Source organism: Telopea speciosissima, chromosome 3 (genome assembly GCF_018873765.1).
Source record: "Telopea speciosissima isolate NSW1024214 ecotype Mountain lineage chromosome 3, Tspe_v1, whole genome shotgun sequence".
Lineage (NCBI taxonomy): Eukaryota > Viridiplantae > Streptophyta > Magnoliopsida > Proteales > Proteaceae > Telopea > Telopea speciosissima.
The window spans coordinates 58258563-58272958 of NC_057918.1; the positions used below are offsets into that span (position 1 = coordinate 58258563).

Below are 14396 nucleotides of genomic sequence, written 5' to 3' on the forward strand. Positions count from 1 at the left end.
TTTTCTCCATTTTCAAATGACTAGTTCCTATCTTGTATGCGAGTCATTGTATGTGCAGATATTTCCAATCCCTCATATTAAAAGTATAAAGTAATTCTCTTTAAGCACTGTTATATGTTTGATGCTAAGAGCTTCAACTTGTAATGCCATTTGGAGAGTATATGCAGAGAGATATTTGAACTAAAAAAACTGATGTTTATAGCTTTGGGGTTCTGGTGCTTGAAGTGTTGAATGGGAAAAGACTCATATCTGAATTTTGAAGTCATTCTGGGATATATTGGTCTACTGGGTGCATGGTAGAGATGGAACTATGTCAATTAACAATTTCAAAAAGTTGCCTTCTTTTTTTTTTTTTTTGGATCTTGTGCTGTATGCACTGTCACCTTGAAGACTGATTTAGTCCTTGTTATATTTTAGTATAGTGGAAACTCATGGATAGATGTGACTTAAGTAGTTTGTTATTTTGCTAGGTTATGTTGGTATTTCAGATGTCATAAGATAGATTCCATTTTATTCATATTTGTAATGATAGAGAGAGATGACTCTTTTTTCTTGAATTTCATTAATCTACATTTTACCAAGTGGATAGATGTGACTTCTGCAGCTTGTTTGCTGTTGATTTTTGCATCAAGTGGATTTCCTCCTCTTCTTCTTCTTCTTCTTTGTTTGTTGTTTTTCTGCAGTCAAAGTCTGGGGTTTGTTCCTTTATTGGAAGTCTGAACCCTTTTAAGTAAATAATGGGATTAGTTGAGGTCAACCATGCATATTTTTTTTTTTTTTTTTTTTTTAATATAACTTATATATAATGATAACCAATTGTTATATTATTTATTTATTTATTTAGGTTTTCAAATGGTATCTAGTTCAAATCCTGCCCCAATGTTTATCAACTGGACTGCAATTGAGATCGAAAAATTCATTACTCTAATGGTTGATAATATGAGAAATGGTCAAAAGACAAACACAACCTTTACCAAGACTGGTTGGAGTAACATCAAAGCTGCACTTGAAGCTGCATTTCGACGTTCTTTTACTAAGGACCAATTCCATAATAAAATGTACAAATTACGGGGTGATTATGATAGCTTCAAGAAACTGCTAGATACAACAGGATTTGGTTGGGACCATCAGACTAGGACTGCTACTGCTGAAGATTCTGTTTGGGAACGGGCTATACAGGTAATAAACGAAGTTTTTTTTTTTTAGTTATATATTATATATCTAATTAAAGTTAAAAAGTTAGGTGTACTAAATCCATGGTTGTTTACCAACAGGCAAACCCAACTTGGTCTAAATTTCGAAAGAGTGGTCTTCCATGGTGGCCTGAGTTGGAAGAGCTTTTTTTGGAACATCGTGCTCGGGGAGATAGAGGGGTGAGTCAAATGATAGTGAACATTCCTCCTAGGGCCATCGATGAGCCTGAGGATGTTATTCCTCAAACCCAAATAGATTCTCCAAACTATGGAGGTTTGGATGACATAGAATCAAGTGATGGAGAGGAAGAAGTGACTCATACTCTAACCAAAAAGAGGAACTTGAATAGAACACCAAAAGATCGAAGGAAGAAGGGTACCGACAAATCATTGACTGCTTGTACTGCAGATTTTACTAGGTTTCTTAATTGGAAAATGGAACGAGCAGGCAGTTGCACTCCCACTTCATCCACCCAACCAGCAGCATGTACTAGTACTGTCATTCCTGCAGATCCTCTAGTAGATGGACCCTACAGTATTAAGAGCTGTCAAACTGTGTTAGACTCTGTACCAGACATTACAGAGGATATGTATGTGAAGGCTCAGAAGAAAATTCACGGTGACCCTGTTTGGAGACTGTCATTTGTTGAAGTGATTCCTGAAAAAAAGATGTGGATGTTGAGAGCTTTGCTTAGGGAGTAGTCTTGTAGGATTGGAGTGTATGATGATTTCTGGATTTGAATAATACCGTTTTAAGTTGGTTGATTGTTTAAGATATTTTATGGTACTTTTGGATATTTGATTTTGAATAGTTAGGGTACACTTGGATGTAGGATATGTATGGTGTATTTGGATGATTGCTTTAGACTTGTATGTCATTTTATTAAGTGATTTGTTTCTGGATATTTGTTTTTTTACTTATATGTTATGCATTTGACTTCTTCTACTTTGATTAAATTGCATTTTGCTAAAAGAATTTATAGTCATATTGATATGTCTATGTATATACAGATATGTCAATGAACAATGATCATCATGATGATTCATCAAGTGATGATGATATACTCATGATATGTGAACTTCAAAGACAAATAGATCATTACCGGATTAGAGAGCCATTAATGGATAGTTATTACACAGCATCTATTAAGGTAGCAAAAATTTTGAATGGACATTCAAATCTATGCTACGAACATTTTAGGATGGAAAGACATGTTTTTCTCAACCTCCATGATAAGATAAGATGGTACGTATAAGTAGATGATGAAATTCCTCAATACTGCATGGTAAATCTAGTAGGAGATGTTGTCATTTAGCCGCACAACAATTAAAAAGTGACTACCTATATTTTAAGGTAGTCTCAAAACAGAATATGGAATTATATATTATTGTTTAGGATGACAAGTCCATGATTTTGGTTTGTTGCCTATATCATATAGGATTGCATTAGTGCGATAGACGGTACTCATATTAGTGCTGCTGTCCCGGTTCTAGATCAAACCCGTTATAGGAATCGAAAATGATTAATCACACAGAATGTGATGTGTGTATGTTCCTTCAATATACGTTTCACATTTGTGTACGTAGGCTGGGAAGAAAGTGCACATGATGCTCTGGTATTTGAAGCAGCAAGATCAAATCCCAACTTGGGATTTCCTCATCCACCTCCAGGTATAATTTATTACTATAAATTTAATCTTATACAAATTATATTTGAATGTTTTTACTAAAATGTTAATTTACAATGTCCATAATACTTCAAGACAAGTATTATGTTGTTGACTCAGGTTATGCAAGTCAACTAGGATTTTTAACACCGTTTCAAGGTGAAAGATATCATTTACAAGATTTTGAAGGGGATAGAGGACGTGCAACAACAGCGAAAGAATTGTTCAACCACCGGCATTCCTCTTTGCGGAATGTTATTGAAAGGACATTTGGCGTGTTGAAAAATAGGTTTCAAATTTTAAGATTAATGAAACCTTATGACATTAAGGATTAAGCCGCAATTATAGTAGCATGTTGTGGACTGCACAACTACATCAAAGAAGAACAATGACGGGATGAATTATTTGAAGAATATGGGAATGAACAACCAGTGAAAGATGAGCTAAATCCAGTTCGTCAAACTTTTGAGCAAACTGGTTTAACTGTACCTCAAAGGGTAGGGGCAAGAATTATGAATGAGCTTCGAATAATTATTGCAAATAGTATGGCTAGAAGAAGGAGGTTAGTGCAGATTCCAGTTTAATAGTGGTCCTCACATTGTAATGTTTGAACTTTTAAAGTACACTGTTTCATTATACTGTTCTTATTCTATTTGATTTAGCAATTTTGTTAGCTTTAATCTGACAGTGATTGTAGTAACTTTTATTAAACTACATATGGTTAAGTCTAAATTATGTTACATTTTGCATAACTGTTATTGCATTTATTTCTTTTAGTATTGAATAGATGACTTTCAATGCGTCCATGGGTACCATTGCAAAATGCGAAGTCTGTCAAACATTGTGTAAAGTTTACAGAACAAAGAACGGTCCAAATAGTGACAGAGACTTCTTCAAATGTCCAAACCATATTTCATTTTTTTATGTGAGTGGACGAATTTCGATTATGTGGTTGTGGCTTGGGACAATGTACAGTTCGAATTCCAAAATCAGAAACAAATCTAGGCCGACGATTTTGGTGTTGTCCGCAATCTACAGGGGTATAAGACTATCAACTTATACATTCTAATTGAAATTCAATCCATTTTTTTTTCTTTTTAAACCAATAAGGGTATTTTAATATATAATAGTTTATATGGCATACAGGTTTCAAACCGTAGTTGCAATTTTTTCAAATGGGTGGAAGATGAAAACAACAGCTCTACTACCAAAGTTAACCCACCCACAACTGATTCTGTGGGACCGTCCACATCTGCTCCTTCTCCTGACACTCCCCCTTCATCAGATTATGTCAAGGGATATATACAAAGAGCAATCCAAGGCGAGGAGGAAAAAAAAAGGATGTTAACTGGACAAATTGAAGATGCAGAGGAAAGGTCAAGGATATTTAAAGATATCCTTGGTGTTGTTCAGAAGCTTGATTTAAACAAAGGAGAAAATTAGAACCCCATTTGAGCATATTTGGCACCCCCTTGCTTTGCTGTGGACTTTTATTGGACCACAATCCTTTTAAGTACAATGTTTATTTTAAGCTTTGTTGTGGACTTTAATTGGACCAAGGCCTGTTTATTTTAAGCTTTGTTGTACACTTTTATTAGACCAAGGGGATCTTTATTGAAATGTTCATAGCATAGTTAGTTATGCATATTTTTAATGACATCTTTAAAATTAGACATTTTTAATTTGGTCCTTGAAAAAGGATTTTACAAGTCTTTTTTTTTTTGTATAATTGAAAAAGAAATGGCATTATCGTAATTAACATCAATTAGGAACTACCCATATTTTAATTACAATGTTTAAAATGCAATATTCAGCATAAATATTATTAAAATACATTATTCAATATAATTATTGATTAAAGTTGGTCACATTTCCAAAACAGAAACAAATTTTATCAAGCACTAATGGTGTTCATTTGTGTTCTGGAAATGTTTTCAGAACAGGTTTATCAAGTAGGTAAAAAACAGTTTCTCAGCAAAGAAAATGAAAAAAATTGTGCTGCACAACAAAAAAATGTTTTCTTGTTACGCAGCACACTTCCATAACAGAAACACCAGGTAAGGTTATCAAACGGTGCCTTAATTCTCATACTGATTCTGATTCTCAACTTTGAATCGAGAATCAGGATCGCATTTGGAAGAGTATACACGTAAGTAGGAATTAGGGGTGTAATCCACAATTCGACCCAGAGTCCAAAATTGTAATGTCGGCTTGTTATCGGTCAAAACTAGCCTTGGGTGATTAAAGACGAGTCTGGATCCTCTACCATGTGGGTTGGCACCCCACATGGTGAGAACCAATCAAACAAAATCTCTCCCCTATCTAACATAGGGCTTAGAGGATCACGTAGGGTTGAAGATTCTTTTTGGTTGGTTCTCATCATGTGCGGTGGGCTCCTACATGGGTAGAGGATCTAGACTTAATTAAAGACAGTCTCACATCGGTGAGTGAAGGGAAGAATGTGGTCTTTGTAAGGATTGGAGTCCTTACTCTTTCATTAGGCCTTTTAATAACCATGAGGGCGACATTAAACTAGTTTTGGCGGGCAGCTCAGAGAGGACAATATCATAAGACATATTCCTTGACCTCATCATTGGCGCTGTCTGTGAGAATCCCTGCTTGCGTTAGTAAAACCTAGCAACACGCTCTTCCCTTCGTTGAGAGGCCTTAGTTGTAGATAAAAACTAGCCTCAGAGGAAACTAAAGGCAGTCCCACATCAGTGAGTGACGGAAAGACCGTGGTCCTTATAAGGATTGGAGTCCTCACTTCCTCATGAAGCCTTTTAAAACCGTGAGGGCGACTTCCCTTCATTGGGGGGCTTTGTTGTGGGTAAAAACTAGCCTCAGGGGTGACATCATCATATTGTTCGTTCTAAGCTACCTACTTCCCTTCACTGGGGGGCCTCTGTTGCAGTTAAAAACTAACCTCAGGGGTGACCTCATGATACTGTTTGCTCTAAGCTACCTACCGAAGCTAACTTAATGTCGCTCTCATGGTTTTAAAAGGCCTCATGAGGGAGTAAGGACTCCAATCCTTATAAGGACCATAGTCTTCCTTTCATTCACTGATGTGAGATTGTCTTTACTCGCTCCCTGAGGCTAGTTTTTTACCCACAACAGAGGCCTCCTTGTGAGAGGGAAGAGTGCATTGCTACTTTTTACCTACCCGAATAGGGATTTTCATAGACGGCGTCGATCTGAGCTGTCCACCAAAACTAACTTAATGTCACTCTCATGATTTAAAAGAACTCACGAGGGACTGAGGACTCCAATCCTTATAAGAACCATTGTCTTCTTTTCACACATCGATGTGGGACTGCGTTAATGACCCACCATGTGTGGGACTGCGTTAATGACCCTGAGGCTAGTTTTTACCCACAACACTGACTCTCAAATTCTGGACCTCTTTTTTCTGCAGATGCTAGAAGGTCAGACCCTGAGTCGGATTCCGGGGTTGGACTGGATTCTTCGTAAGGTGGTTCAGTTCACGTTCAAATTGAAGGGTAAAATGGTAAACCTGTGTTCTAACAAAATATTGCACATAAGGAGGGAGGGTTATGTTTCCTCTCCCTGCTGTAACTCTGGGGTTCCTTCTCCGTCGACGGGTGATGGGCGAGTCCGTTAAGTTCAGCAATTCTCTCTCTCTCTCTCTCTCTCTCATGTGGAGCTATTCTTTACCCATCGAACCTTTCTTTATCTCCTCCACGCCATGGTCTTCTCTTCCCATACGATAATTCTCTAATTCTGATATTTGCAGGTAAGGTTTTCAATTTTCTTTTCTCATGTGTTTTGATTTTGTCGATTTGAGATCGGCATTCTTTGGTGACATATGTGTCTCCGGTCGAGAGATTGCCATAATGGGCCATGTTTATGCTCTAGTATTGTCTTTTCAATCTTGTGTTTTTTGTTCAAATGGAGGTAAAAGTAGGATCCGATTAAGCGTTATTACCACTTTCTACTTTCTCCCTCTCTTTTTAGGTTAGGCGTTACCAACCTCTGCAACTGAAATGGTTGCTGGAGCTCTGTGTGTGTGTGTGTGTGCATCTCCTACAATCCATTCGTTATTTAATTTTTTTTTTGTTCAGTGATTTAAGAATTATGTATTTGAGAATTCGTGCCAACCAAACATGTTTCTATTCTAAGCCATTAGAATCAAAGAACAACATTTGTGCCTTCCAAATGCAATTCTACAATTCTTAGAATTGAGCTACAATTCATGTTTCTAAAATTGTTCAAAATCCCAAAATCTAGAATTGTTCATTTTTAGTCCCCCCCCAAAAAAAAAAATATACTTTGGAATTCTTATTGTCCTCTGGTTGAATTGTGCAGCCAAGCTTGGTTGTGAGTTGTGTTGATCAAAAGTTCAGAAATGATAGTTGAAGGAGCCGCAGAGGTTTAGGGTAGGGCATATCATTTTTACTCTGAAACATTAAAAGGGAAATAAGATAAAATTTCTATCTTCTCGCATGGCTAAGGGAGAGCCGGAGAGAGTACAGAACAAGAATGTTTAGGAAAAAAAAAAAAAAAAGAAAAGAAAGAAGTGACAAGAATTTCTACAACAAGAAGACACCTCACACAACATGTTGCTGATGCTTAAAAGGCCTGCAACATCTTCATTCCAAAACATATTCCAACGATGAGCAGCTTCGTCTGTAAATGGCCCCTGTTAGCCGACGAGGTAGAGGGAGGTGGTGGTGTTGTAAATGCAATTCCAGAAGGCGCCACCCCAGGAGATTCAGAAGAGGGAAGGATGGGTGACAATCCACTAGGAACAGATCCATCTGGTGCCAATGAGGGGGGACTGAATGGAGCCAAAGTTGCAGTGCTAGGCAATGGAGGGGTGGCTGAAGGAGCAGTTGCTACAGCAGGTGAAGGAGGGATGACCGAAGGAGCAGTTGCTACAGAAGGTGAAGGAGGGGTGGCCGAAGGAGCAGTTGCTACAGCAGGTGTAGGAGAGGTGGCAATATTTGGCAAGGTGGAAGGAGAAGTTGCCGTACTGGGTGATGGAGCAGTAGCAGCAGAAGTAGCTAGAGTGTCAACTTGGAGCTTCATTCCTTGGGTACAATGTCCTGGGACTCCACATGTGAAGTATCTCTTCCCTGGAGTGGTTAATGTAATCACAGTGTTGCCGTCACTGTAAACCTGGAGCGCGTTGGTTGCCTGGCAGGAGTCATAATCGGACTTTGTAACCTCGGCCAAATTGTGAGGCGACGAGTATTGGAAAACTGCAAGCATTGAAGGCCATGGTGAGTGTTCTGTAATTGGAAGTTCATGACTAATTTATTGTTATTTCTGTAAAGAGCCATGGAGCTTAAGCAAATTCAGGGCAGATTAGGCATTAGAGTAGTACTGTATCTAATAGACAGACCACCTCTGTTTCTGATCATCTTCCATTGCTAATGTGATACTTGCAAGTAAAATGAAGAGAGCACAACATAACCAGGAGAAGAAGCTTACTCAAGTTGTCTCCAACATGGAACGATTGGGCAGCCGACCACGCCTGTAAGTTGGAGGTTAGATCCCACCCATTGCTACCTCCCACTGTGTAATTCGCTCCCATGGCAAACTCAACCAGCATGGGTATGACAATCAGGCTCAGAAGTGCTCTAAACATGGCCATTTTTCTGATGGAATGATAAAAACAGGGAGAGATGTCCAAGCATACAAACACAGTTCTATGGGTTTGGTTTCAATGCTTGATGAGAGATCATTCATAATATATATATATAGCAATAGAAAAGAAAGCTTTTCAAGGGTAGAGATGATTTCAAATTTAAAAATGTATTTTATTAACTTAAATCTTGTCTTTTTTTGGGGTTTGTACATTTGTTTAAGTTATTTGAGTAGTTAAAATAGCAAATACAGAGTTGTTTGGTCCAGCCTATTCTGCTCTCTTTCTTCACTATTCTTGACTTCCCTGATCTCATTCACTGCTAATGAAACACTAGTTCCTGGCCAACCCAGATGAGTATATTTTTCTTGTGTGCTTTGTTTCTTAGTATAGCTTATCATATATACATCAAAAAGCTATCCGGGCTACCCATCTGATCAAGGTTTAATTCAAAACCTCAACAGAAAACTGAACTATTTGTTTGAGCTGGATTGACCAGCTGGTCTAACCGGGTTACCCAGACAAGTTGGCCAAACCATCTCAGGAAAAGCACATGTGTCACATCAATTAGACAACCTGGATTACTTGGAGAAAGCATGCTTAAAGGATCTGTAATGATGGATTAAACAAAATTCAAATTTCAATAAATAACTTCCTATTGTATGTTATGGTTAGTGGTTCTCAACTAATAATTATGAAACCAGTTGAAATGGGTTCAGTGGGGGAATAATTTTTCACTTCCTCTTTCTGCCAATTTATCTTCTTGGTTTTTCCTGAATTTCTGTATCACTATCATGTGACTATGTGAAGGGAGCAGCAGGCAGAGTAGATAGGCTTTTTGGTTAAGACTTAATTGAGAGGGTTCACCTAATCCTAACGTTTCTCTGCTGGAATTCAATAAAGTGGATTCCTCATCTTTTGAGCTTCTGCATGTCCTGAATTGAGTTTTGAATTTCTTTATTGTTTCACAGGGCCTGAGCTTACCAACAACTCCCATAAACAAATTTTAACTAGTATGATATAATTCCCCCAGATTTTTTGAGTATTGGTCCCTGAGTCCTGACCATGGTTATTGGTATCAAAATCGGTGCATGGTTGTATCGGTTACCGCCTATACCAATTCCGATATGTTGTGATAGGAACTGATTGTATCAACCCGTTTCAGAACTTTATTGGATGTAAATTTAAAAAGAAATCACTTTTTGGTTGATACGTTCGATCTGTAACGATATCGGGTACTAATGCGTATTAACTAATAATACCAATACTTGGAATCATGGTCCTAACTGAACGCATCAATCATAATAATATATTATTAATGAAGAGAAATAGATTCTTTGAGGAAAAAAACACTTTGAAGAACTAAAGTTCAAATGTAAGTGCTCTGAAAAAGTTCGAACTTACTCTGTACATGACCTTCTCTTGATCTTTATTTTGAGTATTCCTACTCTTCTTAAACATGTAAGACCCAACACATGTGACCCTATTTATATTAGAAGATTAGCATATTAATGATCTTTGTTTTGATATGCATAGCTTCATGATTGATCTAGATTATCTTGGAAATTTTAATTATTGTTAAATTAGAAAAACATGATTGTTCTCGAGATCAAATGATGGTATTTGGATCTGGCACCTTTTATATTATTAAGTAGAACATTAAACTAGCTTATTAACAACTCTAAGTTTACTTATTTTGGTGTGCGTGAGAATGTTGTCAAACTCGTTTTGAATGTAAATATTTTTATAGCTATTAAAATAAATGAATATTTTATTACTTTTTTGATTTTTAGTGATGTTCTACCATATTAAGATTTATAAAACTTTTAGATTTGAGAAAAATCCTAGCCTTAGACAGGTGAAAGTGAAAATGCTCTCGAGTTGGGCGGTTGACTTTTTATCTTTTTGAAATTTGATTTTTTGATTATTTTTATTGAATCTAAATGATGAGTATTTTCCTATTTATGAATAATATTGTAAGTAAATGAAATACCAAATATAAAATAAAGGAGAAACTTTTCTGCCCGGGAGTGTGGCCTACATCAACACTCCCATGTGTCTCTCTCTCCTCCTCAAAACAAGGGGGTAGAGGTGTCTTTTCATATGGGGAGGAGACAAATGGAAGTGCTACTCCCAGACAGAAAACTAATTCCCATAAAATAAATAAGAGATAATATTTGAGGCTTGTACAACAGACTTAGGAAGGGGCTTATGTGAAGCTTCGTTTGCGAAATGTTTTGAAACACTTTGTTTTTTTTAGGGAAAAGAAATGCTAATAGATGCTGCAGCGTAACGTGTACCTAAGACCAGGCACAGCTGTGCTTGAATTGATCGATACACCTCTCGTCTTTTCTCGCCTTTCTATGGTATTGTACCGATCATTTCACACACGACTGTTCCTAGATGCAGGTACACGCGGTGCTGCGACACCGGTTAGCGTTCATTATCCCATTTTTTTTTATTATCTATTGATCAAGAGCCAAGTGAACACAACGTGAAAGGACTGTCTAGTGACTCAACCAGAGTACCTACGAAGATGATGCAATGACTGGCACCAGCTTTGAACTGAGAACATGAGACGTATGAAGTAACATTCCCCATTGAATGTAATGGTAGAGTTGCATCATCCTCATATAATTAATGAAAAAGAAGTGGAGTTTCACAATAATGAGTTAGCGATCTCAACCGTGCATCCCAGTACTACGTGTGCCTTGTGTTTTTGTCTCAATACCTGAAAACCTTCTTTGTGAGTAGAATATTAAAAACTAATCATTCTCATTTTTCGTATCTACATGAAAGAAACAGGAACAGAAACAATTAGGTCTTAAGTTGTTGTTGTTAGTTGATTAAGGGCTCTCTCTTATTTTCTATCTAACTCCAACCTCCTCACAACTCTTTCTACCAAACCAAAAGGGAGGAAGAAGCTAGCAGGGATGAGAAAAACCCCTCTGGCCCACAATTCGCCCTTAATTTGTTTAGTTTAAAGTTCTATATTTCTATTCTCTTTCTCTCTCTCTCTCTCTCTCTCTCTCTATCTCTCTCTCTATCATTTATATAGGTGGAAATCTCTATCAATCTTGGACATTTTCGTGAAAGAAGAGACAAAGTTTTTTCTTCTTCTCTTCTGACTTAAGACTTCTTATGGTGCTACACTGCCACTTGGCTTTGTTTCATGGAGAGAAGCTAGATTTACCTATATATGATGCAAGTGTATTGGTGAGTTTGGTAAGTGTACCGTTGAGGAAGAGAGACCTTGAGACCAAAACTACTCCTGTTTAAGGTGTTTATCATATGAGCAGTCAGTTCTTTATTCTAGTTACCATAGCAAGGTCATGCTTTCTTGCAAAATTAAGTTGTAGACTTGGATTGCCAATAAACTGTATAGAATTTAGTGGTTTATGAATAATTTTTGTGTCATTTTGAATGGTATTTTGAAGGCACTTACCCTTCTCTCTTTTTGGGCCGAAATTGGACCAATTATATGGATCTAGGCCTCTTCCATTGCATGGACCCACCCATAATTGTGACCTAGAATGTGACACCATTAACCTTCAGGTTGGGCTTGGGGTGGAGCTAAATCCTCTTGTCTACCTCTATCCAAGCATAAGTTTGTTGGGAAGAAATATGTCATCAAGATAGAATTTCCTAAGTGGAGATCTAAAGCTCCGGAAGTTGATGGAAAATTCAACCTTGGAAATTGAAGGACAAAAAAATTCAAAGATGTTAAACTTGAGATGGCCATAAGATTGTTTCATGGATTTTCACCCAAAACAATTCTCGACTAGGGATAGGACCGGGCATACTGTTTATATGGTCGTTATATTGTATGTCAGTAGAAATGATGATTTCAGGGTATAAATGTAATTACATATCATGTATGCGTATAGAAAAGAATCTTATACAATTCTCACATGTATTACTGCTTTGTGGTATTAGGATGCGAAGCATATTTGTTACGAGTTGACCCTTTGACCTGAGAGATCCTTATCGTTTCAGCGTTAAGTTACTGGGTTTGGTACACCAATGGTTGATGTTATGTGAACTATATATCGGTGTGGTGGATTCATGATTGTGCATCGTGAACGAAAGAGATGATCAACATGTAACCAACTACTTTTGATTGGGGAGTATCAAGAAGAGAGAAAGTCTGTGATCAATTAGATTGAAATTTCGATCGAATGGCGTTTTTGTAAATTGTTTACAAAATTTATTTTCTTATTATTAAATATATTATTGTAATGATGTTTGATCACGTTTTTTACATCTGATTGTCATCACTAATCTCTGATAAAGACATGTATGATGGATTGAGGTTTGGTAGTATTTAATTACATATCCTATAGTTCATTATGAGGTATTGTTTAGTGATGGGTCTTATATGCAAATTAAAAAATTTAATTGTGCATGACATTTAGTGGAAAAATAAAATAGATTGATTATCTATTTAATTATAGTAATTTTATTTGATGAAATTACCAATTATAATTCTAAAGATATCAAATTCCCTTTTAGTTTCTACCTCTTCCAACTTTGGAAGCAAAATGGATTGCAAGTCAACTTCAACAAGCCTCACAATCAATTTAGAAAACTGAATGTTGAGATTCACCTCAACCCTGAAGGGTTGTGGACTATAAAAAGACACATGGGGGACACGGCTGGCCGAACTCTACTGGTGCTCCCCCGCACTTGGCCAATCCACTCTCTCTCTCTCTCTCTCTGAGGTGTGGTGTGTGATTATGACTAGGATTTTTGGGAACCCTAGTTCGTTAGTGATAGTTTTTTATTACTTGCATCGAATTGAAGAATCAAGAGTTGATCGTCATCAATTCTCATCATTGCTCAAGCAAGGAAGAAATATATCTAGAGAAGGAACTACAATTGCAGTTCTAAAGTAACATATTTTTCTCGCTTCAATTTGTTATGGGATGTTAATATCAAATTTGAATGCAAAGGTTCTATATCTAATTTGAATCCGATGCACAATTGGAGTAACTATCATATTTTGTTGGAATGCCCATTTGCTCATGCAGTTTGGTTTGAAAGTAGCTTGAGGTATATTCCTTGTCACGATATTAATCTTCCTAAATGGATTGAAGAGAGGAATTATTTTTCCAAGCTTGGTAGGGCTTCTGGTCGCAACTTGATATCTCTGTGTTCGTTCTTTTGTTGGTTCCTTTGGATTGCAAGGAATGACCATGTGTTTGGGAGACATTTCTGGAAGCCTGAAGAGGTTATTATGACTTCATCTAAAGCTTTTGAAGAATATCAAGCTGCATTCAACAATGATGCTTAATCTCAGATATCTAATGGCGTTAGAGAGAAAACTCAGGTTTTCTCGAGAGCAAGGTTATGTAATCCACCACCACAACATTGTGTTAAATTGATTTGTGATGCAAGTTGGAAACTAGGAACTATAACTAGTGGTTTGGATTTCATCGTTAGAGTTAATGCTGGACAACCTCTGTTTGCACTCTCTTCAGTTAAGAGTCTGAGTGTTGTTGAAGCATTAGCAGTCCCGTCAAGCTTTACTGGAATCAATTTCTTAAGGATTTGATAATGTGATTGTTGAGTCTGACAATAAGGATGTTGTCCCTTATCTTCAACAGTAATCTTCATTTTCGCCTTTGGAGATAGTATCCATCTTTGAAGATATTCAACAGTTATCTGCATTTTTTGTATCTTGTTCTTTCCAATGTATTTCGAGGGAGTTAAACAACATTGCTGATTTCCGTCAAGGAGGTCACTATCAATTATAGGTACGATGATTTGGTCTAATTCCGATCCATGATTTTTGAAAATGTGTTCAACTTCAGCCATGAGTTATTTACGTTGATTATGAATAAAGATCTTTTCCTACAAAATACACAAAAAAAAAAAAAAAAAAAAAAAAACTACATAGTTTTGTAATGCAAAACCCAAAACTGT

At 36.9% G+C, this 14396-nt stretch overlaps 1 protein-coding gene across 1 annotated transcript; it reads right to left on the reverse strand.

The window, feature by feature from the left end:
* Positions 1–7453: 7453 nt before the first annotated feature.
* On the reverse strand, positions 7454–8555 carry LOC122655336 (uclacyanin 1-like). Its single transcript, XM_043849541.1, has 2 exons — positions 8318–8555; positions 7454–8085 (listed from the first exon to the last, which is right to left on the reverse strand). The coding sequence occupies exons 1-2, from the start codon at positions 8478–8480 to the stop codon at positions 7454–7456; spliced, it is 795 nt and encodes a 264-aa protein (XP_043705476.1). The 5' UTR covers positions 8481–8555.
* Positions 8556–14396: the final 5841 nt, after the last annotated feature.

Coding starts and splice junctions, on each gene's coding strand:
- LOC122655336 (XM_043849541.1), bottom strand. CDS start 8,480: ATGGCCATGTTTAGAGCACTTCTGAGCCTGATTGTCATACCCATGCTG. Junction 8,086..8,317: donor CCATGTTGGAGACAACTTGA/GTAAGCTTCTTC, acceptor CAATGCTTGCAG/TTTTCCAATACTCGTCGCCT.